This window comes from Marmota flaviventris, chromosome 1, assembly GCF_047511675.1.
Source record: "Marmota flaviventris isolate mMarFla1 chromosome 1, mMarFla1.hap1, whole genome shotgun sequence".
NCBI classification, from domain to species: domain Eukaryota; kingdom Metazoa; phylum Chordata; class Mammalia; order Rodentia; family Sciuridae; genus Marmota; species Marmota flaviventris.
In genome coordinates this window covers 146,871,745-146,894,255 of record NC_092498.1, presented here as the reverse complement: position 1 = coordinate 146,894,255, position 22,511 = coordinate 146,871,745, and the positions used below count along the sequence as shown (strand labels likewise).

General features: G+C 46.2%; 1 protein-coding gene across 1 annotated transcript in view; it reads left to right on the top strand.

The window, feature by feature from the left end:
- The window catches only part of Gcn1 (GCN1 activator of EIF2AK4), a 61,931-nt gene extending 39,629 nt beyond the window's left edge, over positions 1–22,302 (top strand). The window contains exons 37-58 of the mRNA XM_027923334.2: positions 12–191; positions 3,822–4,042; positions 5,488–5,556; positions 5,738–5,876; positions 5,966–6,162; positions 6,309–6,451; positions 8,199–8,316; positions 8,418–8,633; positions 9,863–10,027; positions 11,330–11,491; positions 11,761–11,853; positions 12,117–12,260; positions 12,359–12,628; positions 12,864–12,977; positions 13,396–13,626; positions 15,562–15,755; positions 15,882–15,996; positions 18,319–18,415; positions 18,823–18,971; positions 19,439–19,546; positions 20,862–21,080; positions 21,604–22,302. Of these exons, the coding sequence (XP_027779135.1) occupies positions 12–191; positions 3,822–4,042; positions 5,488–5,556; positions 5,738–5,876; positions 5,966–6,162; positions 6,309–6,451; positions 8,199–8,316; positions 8,418–8,633; positions 9,863–10,027; positions 11,330–11,491; positions 11,761–11,853; positions 12,117–12,260; positions 12,359–12,628; positions 12,864–12,977; positions 13,396–13,626; positions 15,562–15,755; positions 15,882–15,996; positions 18,319–18,415; positions 18,823–18,971; positions 19,439–19,546; positions 20,862–21,080; positions 21,604–21,729 (3,470 nt within the window). The 3' untranslated portion in view covers positions 21,730–22,302. The remainder of the gene's footprint in view (positions 1–11; positions 192–3,821; positions 4,043–5,487; positions 5,557–5,737; positions 5,877–5,965; positions 6,163–6,308; positions 6,452–8,198; positions 8,317–8,417; positions 8,634–9,862; positions 10,028–11,329; positions 11,492–11,760; positions 11,854–12,116; positions 12,261–12,358; positions 12,629–12,863; positions 12,978–13,395; positions 13,627–15,561; positions 15,756–15,881; positions 15,997–18,318; positions 18,416–18,822; positions 18,972–19,438; positions 19,547–20,861; positions 21,081–21,603) is intronic.
- The last annotated feature ends 209 nt before the right edge of the window (positions 22,303–22,511 follow it).

The window sequence follows — 22,511 nt, the reverse complement described above, 5'->3', positions numbered from 1 at the left end:
GCTGTCTGCAGGGTCAGTGGAACTGCTTGGAGCAATGGCATACTGTGCTCCCAAGCAGCTGTCGTCCTGCCTACCCAACATTGTGCCCAAGCTCACAGAGGTGCTGACTGATTCCCACGTCAAAGTGCAGAAGGCTGGACAGCAGGCACTCAGGCAGATTGGCTCCGTCATCAGGAACCCGGAGATCCTTGGTATGCCTCTCCCGCGAGGGAACTTGTTCTGGTGGCCCCCTCCCCTTTGGACACTGCAGGAAATAACCTCTAAATGCTAAAAAGTCCTTTTCCTAGAATAATTAGTTGAAAGGAGTTTGGAAGCAGTCTTTTCTTGCACGTTCTGGAACAGGCATCATTGACTGCATGCATAGGGACACTGAGTCACTGGCTCAGGAACAGCTTGGTTCTGAGAGTTCCCCATGCACTGAGCTGAGCTGTGAGGTCTGCAGAGTGGACCACAAAAGCACCATTGTGAGTGTTAGATTATTGGGAACTGATTATTTCATCTCATTATAGTAGGCCTGTGATAGAGGGCTGGGAAAGGTGAGTTCCTTAACTATGCTGTTTAGTTTGATTCTTTTCTAAGGAATGGGAAGAGGCTGATTGCTAGGAACCAAATCCAGCCAGCCACCTGGACTGGCAGATCACTTTAACAATTTATTTATTTATTTGTTTGTTTATTTAGTGGTGCTAGGACTCAAACCCAGAGCCCCATGCATGCTAGGCAGACACTACCATTGAGCCACATGCCTAACCCTTATTTTAACATTTTAAACTTCAACTTGGGGCATCACTTGCCTAGTGTGTTTATTAGGTGTTTGTTAACTTAGAAAATAATGAAGGTTTTTTTTTTTTTTAAATATTTATTTATTTATTGGTGGACACAACATCTTTGTTTGTATGTGGTGCTGAGGATCGAACCCGGGCCGCACGCATGCCAGGCGAGCGCGCTACCACTTGAGCCACATCCCCAGCCCCAATAATGAAGGTTTAAAAAAAAAAAAAAAAATTTTTTTTTTTTGCGAGAGCCTAACAGTGAGTTAGGCTTCCAGCCTCCCCCCGCCTTTTTTTTTAAGGAATGAGTTTGGGAGAATTGGAATTTTTGAAATAAATAAATCATTTATTTTGTAGTTCTGAGGATTGAATGCAGGCATGCTCTATCACTGAATTACATCCCCAGCCCTTGCTAAGTTGCCTAGGCTGGCTTTGAACTACTGTCCTCCTGCCTTAGCCTCCCACATTGGTGGGATTACAGGTGGGCACCACTCTGCCTGGATAGAGTTTGAGGATTGTTGTTTTTTTTTTTTTTAATATTTATTTTTTTTTAGTTTTAGTTGGACACAATACCTTTATTTTATTAATTTATTTTTATGTGGTGCTGAGGATCGAATCCAGGGTCTTGCGCATGCGAGATGAGAGGTCTACCGCTGAGCTACAACCCCAGCCTGAGGATTTTTTTTTTTTTCTTTTTTTGAGAAAAAAGCTTTCTTTAAGGTAGAGAGGGCCATTACATAGTGAGAAATATTTTCGTTTTCTAAGAAGATATAACAATTCTAAATTTAATACCCTTGAAATATATAAAACTATAGGGAGAAATTAATAAATCCATTGTCATAATGAGAGAATACAGTACACTTCTCAATTACTGATAGGGCAAACAGATAAAATTTAGTAAGGCATGCTTTTAATTTTTTTATTTGCTTTTATTTACATTTTTTCAGCTTTACCATATATTTATAAGTAAAAATTTATATGTTTATAGGCACAACATGATATTTTGATACATGCATATACTACGAAATGATTACCACAGTTAAGCTAATTAACATATCTGTCACCTCACATAGCTTACTTTATTGTGGTCTATTTTCCTAGCAAATTTCAAATGTACAACAGAGTATTACTAACTGTAGTAACCATGCTGTACACTGGATCTCCAGAACTTACTCATCCTACCCCCCTGAAGCTTTGTATCCTTTGACCAACATCTCCTTAGCCCTGGCAACCACTAGTCTACTCTTCATCTATGAGTTCCACTTTGATAGTGCCCAATAGCCCTGGGTATTTCTAAGGCCCAGAACAGTCTCATGTCTATCACATTAGGAATCGAGCATGAATCATTTTTTTTATGGATATGTAATTTGCATAATTTTAAATTTACTCTTAAATTGTATGATTTAGTAGTACTTAGAATATTTCAAAATTGTTTAAACATCACCACCGTCCAGGGCAATTTCATCAGTTAGAAAGAAACCTTATGTCCATTAGCAGTCATTCTTCAACCCCCTCCCCCTCTTTAACCCCTGACAACCACTAATCTACTTTCTTTCTCTCTGGATTTTCCTATTCTGAACATTTCATACAAACCATAGAAGACGTAAGTGACCTTTTGTGTCTGACTCCAATCACTTAGTGTGATGTTTCATCTATGCTGTAGCACATATCTCTTGTTCCTTTTTATGGCTGAATAACATTCCAAAGTTCAGCTGAATATATGCTACATTTTGTTTATCCATTTATCCATTAACGTGCATTTGGGTCATTTCCACTTTTTGGCTTAAGCTTAATGCTGCTCTGAACCTTTGAGTAATAGTTTTTGTCTAGATGTTATGTTTTTAGTTTGGTTAGACACTTAGGAATAGAATGCGGGTCATTTGACAACTCTGTTAAACTTTTTGAAGAGTTGCCAGACTGTTTTTCAGTGTCCAGATGGCTGCACCATTTGACATTCCCAACAGCAATGTACAAGGGTCTCAGTTGCCAATACTTGTTATTCTCTTTTTGATTACAGACATCCTAGTGGGTGTGAAGTAGCCTCTCATTGTGGTTTTGATTTACATTTTTTTTAAAATTTATTTTTTTTAGTTTTTCAGTGGACATAACATCTTTATTTTATTTTTATGTGGTGCTGAGGATTGAACCCAGCACCCTGCGCATGCCAGGCGAGCACACTACCGCTTAAGCCACATCCCCAGCCCCTGATTTACATTTTTAATGAGGTATTTTGAGCATCTTTTCATGTGCTCATTGGCTGTTTGTATGTCTTCTTTGGAGAATGGTATATTCAGATCTTTTGCCCACTTTTCAATTGGGTTATTCTTTTTTTATTGTTGGCCAACATGGATCTTTTTTTTTAATATTTATTTTTTAGTTGTAGTTGGACACAATACCTTTATTTCACTAATTTATTTCTATGTGGGGCTGAGGATCGAACCCAGGGTCTCAAACATGCGAGGTGAGCGCTCTACCATTGAGCCACAACCCCAGCCCTGCCAACATGTATCTTTATAGTGATTAAACTGTTTGGGCTTGTGGAAAAGATAAAGCAGGTATTTCTTTTGGAATTTCTTCTGCTGAGCTATTGATGCTGAATTTTTGAGAACTTGTTTTTATCTCACCTTGACTGTTCTAAGTATTGAGTACTTCATTTCCAACAGTGGTTCAAGCACTTTCATTAAACAGGTTTTTTCACAAAACCACTATTTGGTTGCTGGTTCCCAAATAAGCTCCCTGGTTCCTAAGAAGCAACCCTGCTGAGGCGCAGCACTTTGGTTGTAGCTCAGTGCACTCAAGCAGCCCATAAGTGCTGCTTTATCACAAGTTGCAGTGCAGAAGGGTGATGGCTGTCACCTCTACACAGTGACCTCCTTGTCCTGCAAATGGAGCAAGGATTGCTCTCTGTAGGTAGACTGGCTTCTGCAGCTGACAACTGGTAGGGCTTTAGGGAGGAGGTGCTTCAGTCTCCCTGTTCTTTAGTTCTGCAGACACTGTGGCTTTGCCACTTCATAGACTTGTATAAACCAGCCTCTCTCCTGTGTGGATCTGCAGCCATTGCCCCAGTCCTGCTGGATGCCCTGACGGACCCCTCAAGGAAGACCCAGAAGTGCCTACAGACCCTGTTGGACACCAAATTTGTCCACTTCATTGATGCCCCGTCACTGGCCCTCATCATGCCCATTGTCCAGAGAGCCTTCCAGGACCGTTCTACAGACACACGGAAGATGGCAGCACAGATTATTGGCAACATGTATTCCCTGACAGACCAAAAGGTAGCAACCACCTGGGGCTGGTGTGCAGAGGATCTGCCCACAGCAGATAAGAAGGAATGTGGGCACTGGGCCCTGATTGTGTTTACAGGCAGAATGGGCCATTTCGGGTAGGAGGTAGAATCTGGGCTCTCTGGGGCATCTTCAGGAGTGAGGCAGTTCAAGTTTCTACTAGTTTAGTCCTCAGCTGAGATTGACCCTTTAGGTCCCTTTTACAGACTGAGGTGGAGGAAAGACGTACCTTTTCCTTGGACTTTTCAGGAGTTTTAATAAAGTAGCCGCTGCTTTCCCTCCTTGCAGTGTTTTTTTTTTTTTTTTTTTTTTTTGTTATGAATGTTTACTACTGTAAACCTCTTAGAGGAGTTTGGTCTAGTTTGGGAGACTTGCCTCTTTTCATTTATTTGCTCCCAAAAGCTTGCACACATGAGTTCAGCATCTATCACAACTCTGCACTGATGGACAAAAGAAGATAAAGGGAAATGTTATGTCAATCTTGGAAAATTTGAGAAAATGAAAAATTAGAAAAACAGCTGAGGATGGTGGTGCACACCTGTAACCCCAGTGATTTGGGAGGCTGAGGTAGGAGGATCATGAATTCAAAGCCAGCCTCAGCAACTTAGCGAGACCCTGTCTCAAAATTAAATATAAAAAAGGGCTGGGAATGTGGCTCAGTGGTTGCATGTCCCTGGGTTTAATCCCTATTACCAAAAAAAAAAAAAAAAGAAAGAAAAACAAAATATTTTACCCTCAGTCCCCCAGCACTAAAATAATTAATGCTTTTACATTCTATTTTTTAAAAATTTAGATTCCTGAACATTATTATAGTGATTTATTCATAAAACTGATTTTTGGTAGTTATATAATGTCCCAACATGTTTATATACCATAAGTTATATAATCCTATCATTGGTCTTAAGGGTCCAAGGCTTTTTCTTTTTTGTTTTTTTTTTTTAAACTATTTTAAAGGAAGGCTGCAGTGAACATAAGGCATTTTCTATATTTAAAGTTATTCCCCAAAGTTGAATGCTACATCAAGAGACATAAACATTTTGAGATGAAGAAAGAGATGATACAGAAATTCTGAAAGGAAAGTACCAGGAATATTTCCTAAGGATTCCAGAATTTTGGGCAGGCCTTGGTCCCAAGAGAAGGGCTGGAGGAGTAGAGCTTTGGACTGTAGCTGGTGGCTCTGTCTGACCTGATGGGGAGGGGCTGAGCATCCTTCATAGGTTTCCCTGATCATTTGTTTGCCTGGTGTTCTCACAGGCCTGGTCCCTTGCTCTTTGCTAGTTATCCCACCTGTTCTGTGAGAAGTTAGGTTTTCATGTTTGGGGCCCCATTAAGTGCTCTCTATTAACAGAATGGTGAGATCAGAATCCACAACAGAACAGGGCCTAGAGAAAATAGAAATTGGGCCTCTGCCTGAGTTGTCTCTTGTGTTGTGGCAGGACTTGGCTCCCTACCTGCCCAGTGTGACGCCTGGCCTGAAAGCCTCTCTTTTGGACCCTGTGCCTGAGGTGAGTCTGGGGAGGGAATAGCTCATGATTTTAGCCCAGCCTCTAGAAAATTGTTTCCCCAAAGCTGCTTTTATTCCTGTTGGGCAAAGGGAAGGAGGCTTGGGGTCCCTCCCTGTTCCTTCATGGCTGTCTCATTCTGAACTGCATTGCCTCACTGTTCCCATTCTTGGTTTCCTAACAGGTACGAACAGTATCTGCCAAGGCCCTGGGGGCCATGGTGAAGGGCATGGGGGAGTCATGTTTTGAGGACTTGCTACCATGGCTGATGGAGACACTGACCTATGAGCAGAGCTCCGTGGATCGCTCAGGCGCTGCACAAGGTGAGACCAGAGCTGGCGCAGGGGCCAGATTGGAAATGCCTTCAGGGGGCCTTCAGAACCAGTGGATTCATTCTGCATTTGTGTCACAGGGTTGGCTGAGGTCATGGCTGGCTTGGGGGTGGAGAAGTTGGAGAAGCTGATGCCAGAAATTGTAGCAACAGCCAGCAAAGTGGACATCGCGCCCCATGTCCGAGATGGCTACATCATGATGTTCAACTACCTGCCTATCACCTTTGGGGACAAGTTCACCCCTTATGTGGGACCCATCATTCCCTGTATCCTCAAAGTAGGTACCAGTGATCCCTCTAAGGACGAAGGAATGAGAGCAGTATGCCCCTGTTCTCCTAGAGAGCCATAGCTACCTGTCTCTGGGGCCACTTTGAGTCTGGGTGCCAATGGTAGCCCTTGCTGACCCACCCTCTGCATATCTAGGCTCTGGCTGATGAGAATGAGTTTGTGCGTGACACTGCCCTGCGTGCAGGCCAGCGAGTCATCTCCATGTATGCTGAGACGGCTATTGCACTCCTGCTGCCCCAGCTGGAGCAAGGCCTCTTTGATGACCTTTGGAGAATTCGGTGAGACCTTTGGCCAAAAGGCCCAGTGGGCCTAGGTTTTACAATTTAGGAATGCCTCTTGAGGGATGAGGGGCAGAATGTTGTCAGGAACTCTCTCGGCTATCTCCAGACTCTTGATTTTAACCATTTTGTCACCTTCGAATTCCTGGAGCAGCGTCTTTATTCTGACTCTGTTTTAAACAGTTCTTCCTCATTTAATCCTAGTTTGTATTCAGATTTCATGGTGGGCTGGGGGGGGGGTAGTTCAATGGTAGAGTGCTTGCCTAGCATTTGTAAAGCCCTGGGTTCAATCCCTAGAACTGCAAAAATATAAAGATTTTAAATGAATGCTCTTTTATCTCAAACTTCCATTTCTAGGAATTTATTCCAAGAACATATTTAGTTAAGTACTTAGAACTATATGCAGAAGGGTGTTTATTTCAGTATTGCTTATCATTTGAAAAACTTTGGAGTTCAGTTGAAAAATATCATATGGCACATCTACAGACTAGACTTTTATTCAGCCACTACAAAGAATGGTATGTAACAATATTGGCCGACAGAGAGCTTGTCAACCTGCTGTTCACAGGACAGTGCAGGTAGTGTAGGCACACTTCACATGTTATGGAGTATGAGTGTGTGTCAGTGTAGACAGAAGTGCTTATCCGGTGGTAATAGTATCAGGATGGTTGCAATTGTTTATGCTTTCTTCCTTTAATTTTTTTTTTTGTAGTTGTAGATGGACAGAATGCCTCTATTTTTATGCAGAGCTGAGGATTGAGCCCAGTGCCTCACACATGCTAAGCAAGTGCTCTGCCACTGAGCTACAGCCCCAGCCCTGCCTTCTTCCTTTATCTCTTTCTGCACTTCTTGATTTTTCAGTTTGAATATTACTATTATTTTTCTAACCATTAAAAAGTATAAAACTGGGGCTGGGGCTGGGGCTGTAGCTAAGTGGCAAAGTGCTTGCCTAGCACATATGAGACACTGGGTTTGATCCTTAGCACCAAGTAAAAATTAAACAAACAAAATAAAGGCATGTTGTCCATCCACAACTATAAAAAAATTAAAAAAAAAAAAAAACCCCTGTAAAATGTTATGGGTTTTTTTGTTTGTTTGTTTTGATACTGGGTGGGGATTGAACCCAGAGGAGCTTCATCACTGAGCTACATCCCTAAGCCCTTTTGATTTTTTTATGTTGAGACAAGGTCTTACTAAGTTGCTCAAGGCCTTGCTAGATTGCTGAGACTATCCTCAAACTTGAGTTCCTCCTGCCTCAGCCTCCCAAGTGACTGGGATTGTAGGTGTCCACACCTAGCTATAACCCTAATTCAGTAAAGTTCATCCTTTTAGGCTCCTCCAGGTTTCTTCACTTGTAATGCTCTGTCGTACTTATTTCCTGTTAATTCTTCCCTTTTGTCTCTTTCTCATGACTTTTATTATGGAAAATTTCACACAAGCTTCATTCCTTTTTTTTTTTTTTTTTTTTTTTCAGTGCAGGGGATGGAACCCAGGGCCTTGTGCATTCTATGCAAGCACTGTACCATTGAACTACACCTTAGCCCTATTTCTTTTTTTGTTCACTAGTAGAAAACTTGTAGAAAATATATGGGAGAGTGTAAAGAAATGGAAACTGCCTTAACTTACCTTTCTAAGACCACCACCTTGAATATTTTGGGCACATTTCCGTCTAGTCTTTCTTCTGTGTAGTGCTGGGTTGTGCCCCATACTAGAGGCAGTGTGACTCTGTTCTTGGCTTCCTTTTCAGGTTCAGCTCTGTTCAGCTACTTGGGGACCTCCTGTTCCATATTTCAGGGGTCACAGGGAAGATGACCACAGAAACTGCCTCTGAAGATGATAATTTTGGAACTGCCCAGTCCAACAAGGTGGGAAGTTAGCTTTGCTGAGCAGAGGAAATGCCCTGGGGCCTTTCTTTGCTCTGGAGGCTTCACTACCCATGTTCTGTGTCCCCTTCTGTGGGCTATAGGCGATCATCACTGCTCTGGGAGTTGACCGGCGGAATCGGGTGTTGGCAGGCCTCTACATGGGCCGTTCAGACACCCAGCTGGTGGTGCGGCAGGCGTCCCTGCATGTCTGGAAGATTGTTGTCTCCAATACCCCCCGCACCTTGCGTGAGATCCTGCCTACTCTTTTTGGGCTTCTGCTGGGATTCCTGGCAAGCACATGTGCGGATAAGAGAACGGTAAGCTTTCTAGGCCTTGTTCTGGCCCAGCAGCCCCTCATGTCTTCTTTCAGAGCTCCTTGCACTGCAGAGCCTGGGAGAGAGCCAAGGATTCTCTGTTTAACAGAGGAACATTAATTATTTACTTAGTCACTCAGCAAATGTTTACTATATGGAGAAGAAAGTCAGACTTAGTCCCTGTCCTGAGAGCCTCATTCTGGTAGAGGAGATGCATGTTAATCAGTCACACAAACAGATGTTGAGTGCAGCTTTGGCAAGTGCAGCATGCAGTTATACTTGCTAACGCTAGGGGCGTGTGGCCTAGAGAGAGGGTCAGCAGGTGCTTCTCAGAAGAAAGGATGCTTAAAGGTGAAAGATGAGTAAGCGCTAGCCAGCTGTGGTGTGTGGTGAGAGAATATTCTAGATAGGGAATAGTGCCAGGGTATGAAAAGGTCCCATTGTAAGCAGACCATGGCACACAGTAGGGGTTAGGCAAGGCCATTGTGGCTGGAGTGAGGAATCAGGGAGGAGCAAGCTTGGCATGAGAAGGCTTGTGCACCAGGTGGGACAAATGGGGTTCAGTGGTTTTGAGAGCAGGTACCCAGTCTGGGCTGATGACCACTTCTGCCAGTCCCCCTTTGGTGCACTTATAGTCCCTGACCTTGGGAAGCAGATTGTGTATTTGATTTGAAGAAGGGTTTGCATGAGACCTTAGAGAGGAGATGGATTTTTCCCTTAAAACATTTGTTCCAAATTTGGCTCCCCTTGAGTAACAAGAGATACGTTTTCAATGATCAGGGAAATTGGCCTTGACCTTACATCCTGTGATGACTTTCATTTTCATATATAAGGTGCCTGCTCTTGTTTTAGGGTGTGTATATGTGTGTGAAACAGAGTTCTTTCATAGTGTATTTTGAGCACTGTGGGGCTCTTTATGGTAAGACATTGAAGAAGGTTAGTGACTCAGATAAAGCCTGGAGGTTCTAGGTCCTCATTCTGGAGTTATTCTCTGGGTGCCCTGGGTTTTTCAGGGAGTTGATATTTTTAGGTTTTTTTTGGTACCAGGGGTTAAACCCAGGGTTATGTATTATGTTTGAAACAGGGTCTTGCTAAATTGCTTAGGGTCCCATTAAATTGCTGAGGCTGGCTCTGAGCTTGCAATCCTCCCTCTGCAGCCTCCCAAGTCTCTGGGATTACAGGTATGCGCCATTGTACCTGTCTGGGAGTTTTGACTTGATCTTTGTTGACAGATCGCAGCAAGGACATTGGGAGATCTTGTCCGGAAGCTGGGGGAGAAAATCCTCCCTGAGATTATCCCCATCCTTGAGGAAGGCCTGAGGTCTCAAAAAAGTGATGAGAGGCAGGGTGTGTGCATTGGGCTGAGCGAAATTATGAAGTCCACCAGCCGTGACGCTGTGAGTATCTTCAGAGGGCCCTGCAGTGCCTGTCTCTGGGTTAGGGTGGGGATCACAGGAGCCCTGCCCCCAGAGATTCACCAGCCTTACTCTGTAAGGGGCTGTTGGCAGCGGGGTGCTGGCCAGGCCACTTGCAGATTTTAGTTTTCTTCTTAGTTTTCCTGTCAGTTTTGCGGGCTAAGAACTAAGCCATGTGGAGGGCTCCTTGAGTGGCCTTTGGAAACTGGAAATGATTCAGTACTCCTGAGGTTGCTACAGAGCAGTCCCTTTCATGTGTCACTCTACCAGCTAGGTTAAAGTGTGTGGTGCCTCCTTAGTGGGAAGGGAAATGTGCACTGGAGTGGCTGAGGGTGGCAGAGATGGGGAGGGGTGTGCACTTGTTCTCAGGAGAGGAGTCATGAGAGTTGAAGTACCCAGTGGGTGGAAATGTGTTGTCTCTAGCAGTAATTCTGTTTCCATAGCAGCAACATTCAAGGGGTTTGGAGTACTCTATTTCTAAGGTTTGACCTTACTTTCTAAGGTCATTGATCCTCGAAACACTTCTAGAGAGTAGACTGGTAGTGTGTAATGGGCCTTGATTTGGTTGGCAACCCAGAAGCAATAAGTGGATGGCCAGTTAGAAATGTAAGCAAGCAGCCAGTTTCTCAGCCTCAGCATTCTAGTCTGGTTTACTAGTCTCTAGTCTCCTCATGTGTCTTATTAGTGTAGGTCTTACATTTGTTTTTTATACCTGCATTTGGCAAAGAATCAAAAGAAATTCTGTCACCCAAGAGAGTTGTGAATAATTGAGAAGTTACTGAATCCTTCAGAGGCTGAGTCATGCCTGTGAGCTACCCATAGTCCAGTGGCAAGGCTGGCACATCAAAGTGAGCTTTGTTATGGTGGAATTGATTGCCTAGGGAGCAGTGCCATCGTTAGGCTGTTGGAGACCCAAAGACTTCATAGAGGAGGAAATCTTTAGGTTGAGTCTTGAAGAAAGACTTAAGAGTTTTCCAGGAAGATTAGCAAAAGAAAGAGTTCAGGGGAAGGGGGCCAGGTCCTAGAGGTCTTGCCATTAAAGCTCTTAATTATGAAGTTTGGGTGAGGCATTCACCATGTGTGTACACAGTTCTGGGGTCTGGCATGTGCTAGGAAAGTGCTCTACCACTGAGCTACAGCCCTGGTCCTCTCTGCTTTAACAAAAAGTCCAACATAGGGAGTCATGGCTTGACCGGGTTATAGTCCTTGGCCTGAGTCCCCTTGCTTATTTCCCCTCCCCCTAGGCCTTTTGTGCCTTAATATACTGTGCTTGCACTGTTGCAGGTGCTGTATTTCTCCGAGTCCCTTGTGCCCACAGCAAGGAAGGCTTTGTGTGACCCCTTGGAAGAGGTCCGAGAGGCAGCAGCCAAGACTTTTGAGCAGCTGCACTCCACCATTGGCCACCAGGCTCTGGAGGACATCCTCCCATTTTTACTGAAGCAGCTGGTGAGTGGATCTGGTGCACACCTACCAGTGTGGCTTTTACTGTCTTCGTAGCAGTAAAACTCAGTAGGTTGCCTTTGCCAAGGCAGTGGAATGTGGGCCTCCAGGGGGAGTGGGTGCAGCAAGACCAGAAGTGACTTTGTGCTTTTCCTAGGACGGTAAGTAAATATGGGTACAGTGGGGGATAAGGAGGTAGTTGGTGTAACTGGTTCAGACATCAGAGATGTGGCAAGAGCCAGCTTCTTAGGGTTGTCCTCAATGTCCTTCTGCAGGATGATGAAGAAGTATCAGAATTTGCCTTGGATGGTCTTAAGCAAGTTATGGCCATTAAGAGTCGTGTGGTGCTGCCTTACCTCGTGCCTAAGGTAAATCTCAACACATGGCAAACACCAGGCCCTGAATCCACCTTGTTAGTCCTGGGCCTGCTGTGAAGACCAGTTCTGAGTGCAGAGGTTGGGGGCTGGTGGTGGGTGGAGTACAGGGTCCTGAGATTTGCTGGGGCAGGCCCTCATCTCTGAGTGGAGTGTGGGCTCCCTTGCTTGCCATTCCTTCCTCAAGAGCCGGTGCCACTGCTGGCACTGAGCAGGTGCAGTATTCATCAGGTTGCTGTTGTTCATCATTCCACCAGCTGACTACGCCACCTGTCAATACCCGGGTGCTGGCTTTCCTTTCGTCTGTGGCAGGTGACGCTCTGACCCGTCATCTTGGTGTGATCCTTCCGGCAGTCATGTTGGCTCTGAAGGAGAAGCTAGGGACCCCAGACGAGCAGCTGGTAAGGGGGCCACGATCACTCCTCTGTCATTTATTAGCAGCCATCCTTACCTGTCCCTGATGATCTGTGCTCAGCACACTTGTCCCTTGTGGTTTTAGGAGATGGCTAATTGTCAGGCCGTGATCCTCTCAGTAGAGGATGACACTGGGCACCGGATCATCATTGAAGATCTGTTGGAAGCCACCCGCAGCCCTGAGGTGGGCATGAGGCAGGCTGCTGCCATCATCCTCAACATCTACTGCTCCCGCTCCAAGGCTGACTACACCAGCCACCTGCGGAGCCTGCTCTCAGGCCTGATCCGCCTCTTCAACGACTCCAGTCCTGTGGTGCTGGAGGAGAGCTGGGACGCCCTAAATGCTATCACCAAGGTGAGGGGACCACTGCCCCCACAACAAGCTTTTTATTGGAGAAAATTCCAGACATTTATAATAATAGATTCTGACAGGATTCCTCCATATACCCATCACTCAGCTTCAATACTGATCAACTTGTGGCTAGTCCTGTTTCTACCACCCCCCAACCCTTCCCACATCTGCATTATTTTGAAGCAGTCCTGAGAGGGAGGGCTGCACATCATCGCTGCTTTTTCCTGGATTCTCACAGAAGCTGGATGCCGGCAACCAGTTGGCACTGATTGAAGAACTGCACAAGGAGATCCGGCTCATAGGCAATGAGAGCAAAGGCGAGCATGTGCCAGGGTTCTGCCTCCCAAAGAAGGTAGGTCAGGGCCTGGAGGTGCAGGGTGCTGCACCCTGCTGCCTTCCTGTGTCCTCACCCCTGGCCTGGGTCTGCAGTGTGCGCTGTTGCAGTGGCGGGTCAGTCAGACTTCATGCTTGAGTATTCTTCAGCGCCTTCACATACAGGGTGCGTGCTTCCCTTGGTTTAAGCTGTCAAGGCCACCTCATCCAGACCAAATAGGTTGCAGAGGTGGCAGCAGCATTTGTTACCTCTGTGTGCTTGGTCTGTTGGGGCTTGCCCTCTTGTCACCATTCATTTAAGCCTCTTCCCCAGCCAGCCCAAATTGTCATCTCCTAGTTGACTAGAGGATGACTTTCAGGAGCACTGTGCTTTGGGTGGGAGACACGTGGGCCTAAGGCCTTTGGTATTGGACTCTCAGCTGTGGTTCCCTTGTCAGGGGGTAACCTCCATCCTTCCAGTGCTGAGGGAAGGAGTCCTTACTGGCAGTCCTGAGCAGAAGGAAGAAGCCGCCAAGGCCTTGGGCTTGGTGATCCGCCTGACCTCCGCTGACGCCTTGAGGCCCTCTGTGGTCAGCATCACTGGCCCCTTGATTCGCATCCTGGGGGACCGATTCAGCTGGAATGTGAAGGCAGCTCTGCTGGAGACACTCAGCCTCTTACTGGCCAAGGTGAGTGATTGATAAGTTTGGTCTTTTGGTCTGCTCAAATCTTAGAGAACAGATATCTTCAGGACACTGATGTGAGATACCCTTGGCAGCAAGGTGACAGCTTCATTATGGAGAAACAGCATAGCAGAGGGACTTGAGCCCATGAACTCAGACTACACTGCGTCCAATTCCAAGTCCTCCTCTTAGTAGCTACATGGCCCTTGGGAAAGCCATGTAACCTCTGAGCCTGCCTCTGACGTCTGAGACTGATGACACTGCCTACCTTCTGTGGGGCTTAGGTGAACTAATGCCAAACACTGTGCCTGATACAATAAGCACTCAGTACATGGTGATAGTTGTTATTTTGAAGAATCAGTTTTAAAGGAAAAAATTCAGGGCCATGTAAATACAGTGAAAACACTGTTAAAGTTGCTTGAGTTCTTTATTACAGCCACATAAAGAGAAACGCAAAGAATCTGGTGAGAGAATGAAAAAGACAAATTTTGAGAACAACCAAAGTGACTTCAGTTTTTGCCAAAAGTATAAGAGGCAAAGATTTAATGTGGTAACTGTTTCAGATGTTCTTAGGGGGTAATAATTAAACCCCTTAGACTTAAAGTATAAATGGAGCCAAAATTCATTATTTTAAAAAAATCTTACACAAGGTTTGGAAGCAAATGCACACTTAAGATTTGTAGTTTTTTTCCTTTGGAAGTAAGAGCAACTCCCCAGCTACCAAATGGGATTGTATCAGCCTCATTTTGTGACTTTTTTTTTTTTTTAAACAAAATTAAATATCATCTTCACCTCATATTCTGTGCTATATTCTTTTCTGTGGTATTTTTGGAGCTCTAGACACAATTGGAGCTCCTACCTCATGGAGCTTGCCCCGACCTGAGTCAGTTGTCACCCATGGGCAGGAGGTTTTAGATTCATATTTACCATCTTCCCCTATTGCGTGCCTTTGAGCAACTTACAAATCTGTCTGAATCCAGTGTTTCCAGATGTTCATTGGCATTGAATCTTTAGACAGACACAGGGAGATTCCTCTTTTACAAGAACTAAATTTTCTCTGGCTCCAACTATGTTTTATCAAAAGTGTGCCTATTGGGCTGGGGGTGTGGCTCAGTGATAGAGCACTTGCTTAGCACATGTGAGGCACTGGGTTCCATCACCAGCACCACATAAAAATAAACAGGGTGGGGCTGGGGCTCAGTGGTAGTGCACTTGTCTGGCATGTATGAGGCACTGGGTTTGATCCTCAGCACCACATATAAATAATTAATAAAAGTCTATCAACAACTTCAAGAAATTAAAAAAAAAATAAAGTAATTGTTCCATCTGCAACCATATATATTTATATGTGTGTGTATTTTTTTTAAGTATGCCTGTTTTCTGTGTATAGTCAGGGAGTGAGCTGGAGTTGTATTGAGGTGGATGCACATGTGTATCAGGTGGATTCTCCAAGGTCATTTGGGTCATGGGCTTGTTCCAAGGGCTCAGTGTGGAGAGCTTGGCCTACAAATCTGTTGTTTAGTAGCTGGTACCTGCTGTTATGTGGACATCTCCCTGCCTTGGCACGAGAACTGTACTTCTGACCATCAGCTGCCTACCTTGCTTTTTAATGGATTCAGAGGAGGAGGATCTGAGACGCTGTTCTTCTAGATGGGTTTCACTGAGATAAGCTGTGATACAGCCAGGGCTGCAAGGCAGCTCCCTCCGACAGTCACTGCTCTACCGCCTCCTCTTCCTCCTGCTTTCTCTAGTGTGACGAAGGATGCTGAAAACAGATGAGGAGGCTGAGCAGAACCTGTCTCTGCTGTTATTGCTAGCCTGTGTGAGAGCTTGGTTAACTCCAGGTGGTTTGTGATTATTGTTTGATTTCATTCCTGTAGCCTTGGAGTGGCCTTGGAGTCCACCACAACTATGATTTTTGGGTGTGTGTTTTTCCCACAGGTTGGAATTGCCCTGAAGCCCTTCCTGCCCCAGCTGCAGACCACCTTTACCAAGGCCCTACAGGATTCCAACCGGGGCGTGCGCCTGAAGGCTGCTGATGCACTGGGGAAGCTCATTTCCATCCATATCAAAGTGGATCCCCTCTTTACAGAGCTGCTCAATGGAATCCGAGTCATAGAGGACCCAGGTGTCAGGTAAGGTGCTTCTGAGGGAGTGTGTAGCCTCCAGGAGACAAGGCAGCTGCGTTGGGCTGTGCCTGTGCAGGTAGAAGGCAATGGTGGGGAAGAGGCAGGGGTTAAGTCAATGCATTGGTTCCCTAGGGACACCATGCTACAGGCCCTGAGGTTTGTGATTCAGGGAGCAGGTGCCAAAGTGGATGCTGTTATCCGGAAGAACATCGTCTCGCTCCTGCTGAGCATGCTGGGACACGATGAGGTACAGCTGCAGTGGATGGCTGGGCTGGGGGCTCTGCTGTTTCTTGTCTCCTTTCTTTGAGTGGCTTCTCCATGTTATATTATTACCTGGACCACTCTACTGATATTATTGATTCTGGCTTTAAAAAAATTTTTTTTGGTGCTAGAGATAGGATATAGAGCCCCTAGCCTGTTGATTCTATCCTATAGATAAGGCAAGTAATATTTGTGCTGTTCCAGATCTCTCACCATTTTGTTCTCTAATTTTAAGTCACTTTCCCTCTCTACCCCTCATTTCTCTTTGTAAATCAAAGATGTTCATTTTTTGGTTCAGGAAACATTTATAGAAATGAAGGGCCTTGTGTATGAGGCCTCGTGGTTGTAGACATTAAGAAATTTAAAAATCTGGTAGGATAAATCATCTTTGCTGTTTGTCCAAGAAAGAGGATGAGACTTGTCTGGGGCCACACTTTATCCAGTTACAGAATCAAAACCAGAATCCAGTTGGGTGTGGTGGCACATGTCTGTAATTCCAGGGACTTGGAGCAGGGGAATTGCAAGTTTGAGGCCAGCATGGATAACTTAGTGAAATCCTGTCTCAAATTTTTTAAAAGAGTTGGGGGTGTAATTCAGTGATAGAGGCTTGCCAATCATATGCGAGTCCCTGGCTTCCATTCCCAGCAACACTCTCTCTCTCTCTCTCTCTCTCTCGCTCTCGCTCGCTCGCTCGCTCACACAACCCAGAATCCAGGCCCTGTGCCTCCTGATTGTGCCCAATTCCATTATCCCTGTCCAGTCTGGAAGCATTTGTTAATTGGCTGCCAAGCACTGCAGGTCCAGTCGGGGGGTGGGTAAGACTTTTCTTTTTCCCTTTTAACAACAACAATTCTGTTGTGGTGGCCTAATTTACATTTATAGGGCTAATCTTGGGAGAGCATGCCTTTGGGTTCTGTGGTTTCACACTTCGTCGTGTGCATACATCTGGGCCAGTCATTGCTGCTGTGTTTGTTCACATAGCTCTGCAAGGCTGGTTCTGGTCCTCAGCTGCCATCTGGCTGTAGCCCTGGCTTCTGTGGATACAGATGAGCGCATCTGTCCTCTTTTGGTCACAGTCAACAAGGGCTTTTACAGGGTCATGAACAACACAAATGTTAGTATTTAAACAAATTTGCAGTTTACCACAATGGAGCTTAAAATAGCTTGCTTTGGAGAGAGTGGGCATCAGAGCTGGCTTTGTCCTTGCTTACCTAGGCTTCTGCTGCTTCTTCTCCTTAGAACTTCCACTTGGATTGAAGGTAGCAGTTGGTGCTGGCCTGGCATCAGCTTCCCCACAGGTTGTTGGTTTGGAGGGATGCGTGTCAAGCTGGCATCTACTAATAATACAGTATATAAAATCCCCTCTGTTTTCTAGAGACAGTTGGCCAAGGTGGGAGTAACCAGGAGCTCTTTGTGTACCTGGCCTTGATTTTGATAGAAAACGCTCACTTAGCTGGGTGTGGTGGCGCATGCCTGTAATCCCAGTGACTCAGGAGCCTGAGACAGGAGGATCTTGAGTTCAAAGCCAGATTCATCAAAAGTGAGGCGCTAGCAATTCAGGATGAGGATGAGGCTCAGTGTTAAGTGCCCCTGGGTTCAATCCCTGGCACCAAACAAACCAGAAAACCCCCCGCATACGACATGTGCATACACACACACACACACTCACTCACTCACACACACACTCATACACTCTTACAATCCAGAATCTAGGCTCTGACTCCTGGTTATGCTTGTTCCCAATTCCATAATCCCTGTCCATTTTGGAAGCATTTGTCAAGTACCCATTGGCTGTAGTGACCCAGTAGAGGCAGCAGACAGTCATCTGGGTACAAGATGACACACAGATTTGTTGGGAAAAAGGGGCTTAGTGGTTGTTTTCTTGCTGCCTTCCCAGGTGGCCGTGGGCAGGTGGCTCCCCTCTTTGTGCTGTGGTCTTTCCCAGCTGTACCCCTTCTGTCTTGGGGCTATTGAGAGTAACTGAGAGACTAAATGTAAAGCATTCAGATTTCCCAAGGAGAAAGGTGCTATGTAAATACAGTTATTGTTGCTATTGTGATGATGATTACCATATGCACACACACTGGAGTTTTCTATAATTACGTGAAGTGCTTGCTGGGCATGTAATTTTTAACTCTCCACCAAGTGGCAGTTGCAGTGAATGGCAGTCCCAATCTGGTACTGGGAACACAGTGCCTGGAGTAAGGCCTGGCTTCAGAGTTCCTGAGTTTATGTGTTCCATCCTCTTCTCCGTCCTCCCTCCTGGACCCTGGCCTTACTCCCTATCACTCCCCATTCTGCTCTCCAGGACAATACTCGGATCTCCGCAGCTGGGTGCCTGGGGGAGCTGTGTGCCTTTTTGACGGAAGAGGAGCTTAACACTGTCCTTCAGCAGTGCTTACTGGGTAAGTCTCTTGTATGGGGGGAGTTCCCCTTCATGGGCTTGGGCCCCTTAGCCCCAGGGAAGAGGCCCTGGGCACCTGTCTCCCCTTCCCCTCAGATGATCTTGTAGCACCTGGAATACCCCTTCCTTGGGACCAGTTGCTAACACAGTACTAGAAAGTAGTGCTGTAGCCCTGAGTATCTCTGCTCTAAGAATACAGCCAGAAGCTGGGAGCAGTTTGTGAGAGACTTCTCTGCTACTTTTTGGAACTTTTGCTACAAAAGTGGGGAGCTTGGGCACAGTGTGGCCTGGGGTTTCCACCATGCCTAAGTCTGCACCATGGTCTTGGTGGGACTTGGCTCCCAGGACTCCATGAGTAGGGGTGTGCTGTGAAGTTCACGTTGACCTCAGTTGTGTCCTCCTACCCAGCGGATGTGTCCGGCATTGACTGGATGGTTCGGCATGGCCGGAGCTTAGCACTCTCTGTGGCTGTGAACGTGGCTCCCAGCAGACTCTGTGCAGGCAGATACAGCAGTGAAGTTCAGGAAATGATTCTCAGCAGTGCCGTGGCAGACAGGGTAAGGCTCTCAGGCTGCTGGTTCAGCCCTCCCGTCCTCTAGCAAGTATTCCACAGCCATGGCTCTGCTCACCCAGCACAGGGGACATCTCTCCCCAGCTGGGTCTTCAGAGCATGGGTTCTATTTTACTGTGGCTGGTAACTTATTGTGCCCTGGGACCAGTAGGTGATTTCTTTGGGCTCTAGTTGCATCATCTAAACAATGAAGACTTTGAGTTGGAGGAAGAAGATGTCCATTCCTGGTCAAAAGGTCTCTGATATCTGTTGCTGGGAACTAGTGACTTTGTTCATCTCCTCAACAGCCAAGGCAGCCCATCTAAATGAGAGATGTCAAGGTGTCCTTGGTGTAAAATATTAAGGATGAGATGAGTAGTGAAGGGTCCTGGAGATTACTGGGGAATCTGGTTCTGCCACTTTAAGGAGGAAGTGGGATGCCTCTGCCTGTCTAGCTCTTTCCTTTCTTTATAGGTCCCCATTGCAGTGAGTGGGGTCCGGGGCATGGGCTTCCTGATGAAGTACCACATCGAGACAGGAGGGGGACAGCTGCCAGCCAGACTCTCTAGTCTGCTCATTAAGGTGAGTAGGGAAGGGGCCTTGTATAACCCACCAATCCTGGCTCATGAGAAAGGCCTAGAGCTGGAAGACACGGGAAATATGCCCCTGACTAGTTGGATTCCAGTTCTTCATGAATGGCCTCCAGGAGACCTCTGGACCCTTGGAAATGGAGAGCAGAGTGTTTCTGTGTGTAATTTTTTCAGGCTGAGTCCAGCTTTTTTGCAGATTCTCAGACATGTGACCCCAAATTGAGTTAATAACCACTGTTTCAGGCATCCTCTGTAAGCATCCTGATTTTATAGAATTAAGGACATACTTGGGTTCAAATATTAAGAAATCTAGCTGGGTGCACTGGCGCATGCCTTTAATCCCAGTGGCTTGGAAGGCTGAGGCAGCAGAATTGTGAGTTCAGAGCCAGCCTCAGCAACAGCAAGGTGCTAAGCAACTCAGTGAGACCCTGTTTCTAAATAAAATACAAAATAGGACTGGGGATGTGGCTCAGTGGTTTAGTGCCCCTGAGTTCAATCCCTGATACCAAAAACAAAAACAAAACAAATATTAATAACTCTTCCCTTCCTGCCTCCTTTCCTTAGTGGCATGTCACTTATTAGTATGGTTATGGCATCCATTCCAGGCCCTAATAGGACAAGCCATGGAATCTAACAGTGGGACTCCCACAGGAAGTGTGATGTTGCTTCTCAAGCAATTATGTGCCCAGAAATCGGAACTAAATTTTGCATTTTAATGGGTTAGGGCCATGCCTGAGACTTTGCCTCTGTTACCAGCTCCTATGTGATTCCAGCTGTGTGCAGATTTTGTTGAGTAATGAGGTTCCAAAGATACCTGGCCCCCTACTGGGATTTCTAGGAGCCCTAATTAGATCTGCCCTCTGTGATGGCATCAACTTGTATTCACTTGTTCACTCAGCATTTACTGAGTACCCACTGCTGGGCTGGACCCTGAAGGAATACGGAGGAACAAAATGGATGAGATCTTGGAGCCCATGGGGAGGGCCCTTGGATTGGGTTGTCAGGGAGACAGACCTTGGAAGGATGAGAAGGAACCGACAGAATGAAGATCTGGGGGCCAACTTGGGCAGTGGCTTGTTTGAGGAAGTTAAAACCCTGTGTGGGCCAGAAGTAGTGAGCCAAGGCAAGGGTGGCACAAGATGTGGTGGGGAGGTAGATGGGGCTGGATCATGCTGTCACCCTCTTGGGGAGGGACAACATTGGAAAGGAACAGTAGGGTCAATGACCATGATGAAGGGAAAGTCTCAAGGCTGAAAATTTGGGCTTCTTTGAGATACAGACTGCATGTGTCTGTGTTCCTCTCACAGTGTCTGCAGAACCCATCCAGTGACATCAGATTGGTGGCTGAGAAGATGATCTGGTGGGCAAATAAGGACCCACTGCCTCCCTTGGAGCCCCAGGCTATCAAGCCTATCCTGAAGGCTCTTCTTGACAACACCAAGGATAAGAACACTGTCGTAAGGGCCTACAGTGACCAGGCAATTGTCAACCTGCTCAAGATGAGGCGGGGCGACGAGGTGTTTCAGGTGGGAACCTGGCCTGAGTGCCTCCCAGAGCATGCTGCGGCCTTTGGCTTGCTGTTTTTCTTCTGCATGATAGTACTTGGCCCCATTCTCTTCTCTGCTACCATGTAGGTTTCAGCCTTCAGGAGCAGATTGAGAGTTAGGTGACTGTCCTGGTGCCTGAAAATAGATTTATCTTGGTTTTCAGAAGTAGAGCTTTTTCTTCAAATAAAATCTCCATGGCTTCCAAGCATGTATCACAGACCCCAGTGGAGTGGCCTTTTTGAGGCCCAGAGTCCTGTTCCCTCAGCCCCCTGCCCCTGCAGGCAAAGCACTGAAAGCTGTGACATCTGCTTCCTCAGCTTAGGAAAAACGCATCTAGCGTTTTCCTGAGCTGTCCCTGGACCCATCTGATTGGCTTATTTTTTGCCAGATTCTGCCTCAGTGGCTTGGTTCTGAGGTTAGCATATGTCTTTGTCTTGATTTGACTGGGAATTTGAAGCCTTGTTTTCTGACTATGTCTCCTCACGCCCACTCTTCCTTACAGTCCCTCTCCAAGATCCTGGATGTGGCCAGCTTGGAGGTGCTGAATGAGTGCAACCGAAGGTCCCTAAAGAAGCTGGCCAGCCAGGCAGACTCCTCGGAGCAGGTGGATGACACCATTCTGACGTGATAGGCCTGGGCCCTGCTGTAGCGTTTCAGCTCCACATCTTTGTTCACTGTTTTCATTTTTGAAAATACGTTTGTTCCGATGGGGAGCTTATTAGATGGCATTCCCAGAAAGTATTTTAATATATCAACTGACCACAGCCAAAGCCTTAAATCAAACCCACACACAACTGAAAATTGCCTCCTCCATCCCACCCTTTTCTTTGAAGAGGAAAAGGAAAAGCACATGCATAAGCCTCAGCAAATGGCAGCCCAGGGCCGGCTATCTATCTCAGCAGGCCGTGTCTGGGACCAGGAGGGTCGAACTTCAGGTTCCTCTTCTGTGCTTGAGCTCTGGTTCAAGACCTGGCGCTACCAACCTTTGCCTAGATTCTGAGTGGGACATAGATCTGCAGAGCTCTGCCGAGTCTGGTATGTCTTGGCTTGGCTTTTCAATATTGTGCGGCCTGGTGGATCTGACCTCTGTTGGGTGAAAGTGATATGTAGCTCTGTCAGTTCCCAGGTCAGGGGAGGGTTTTTGAGCAGTCTGTTTGAAGGAGGAATGTTTAATAAAGGCTTTGATTTAATCTGAATAGAAGCAGATCTTTTATAATCTCCAAATATCCATTAATCATGAAGCTTCCTCATCTGGAATAAGGAAGGGTTTGCAACTGTTTTTGGTGGTGTTGGTGACACTGATTTCTGGGCATCCCTCTACCCTGCTTTCAGAAGTCTTTATCGATCCCTAGATCCTTACAGACATTTCAGCGGAAGGTGGGGCTCTGGTTGGCCACTTCCTGGCTCTGT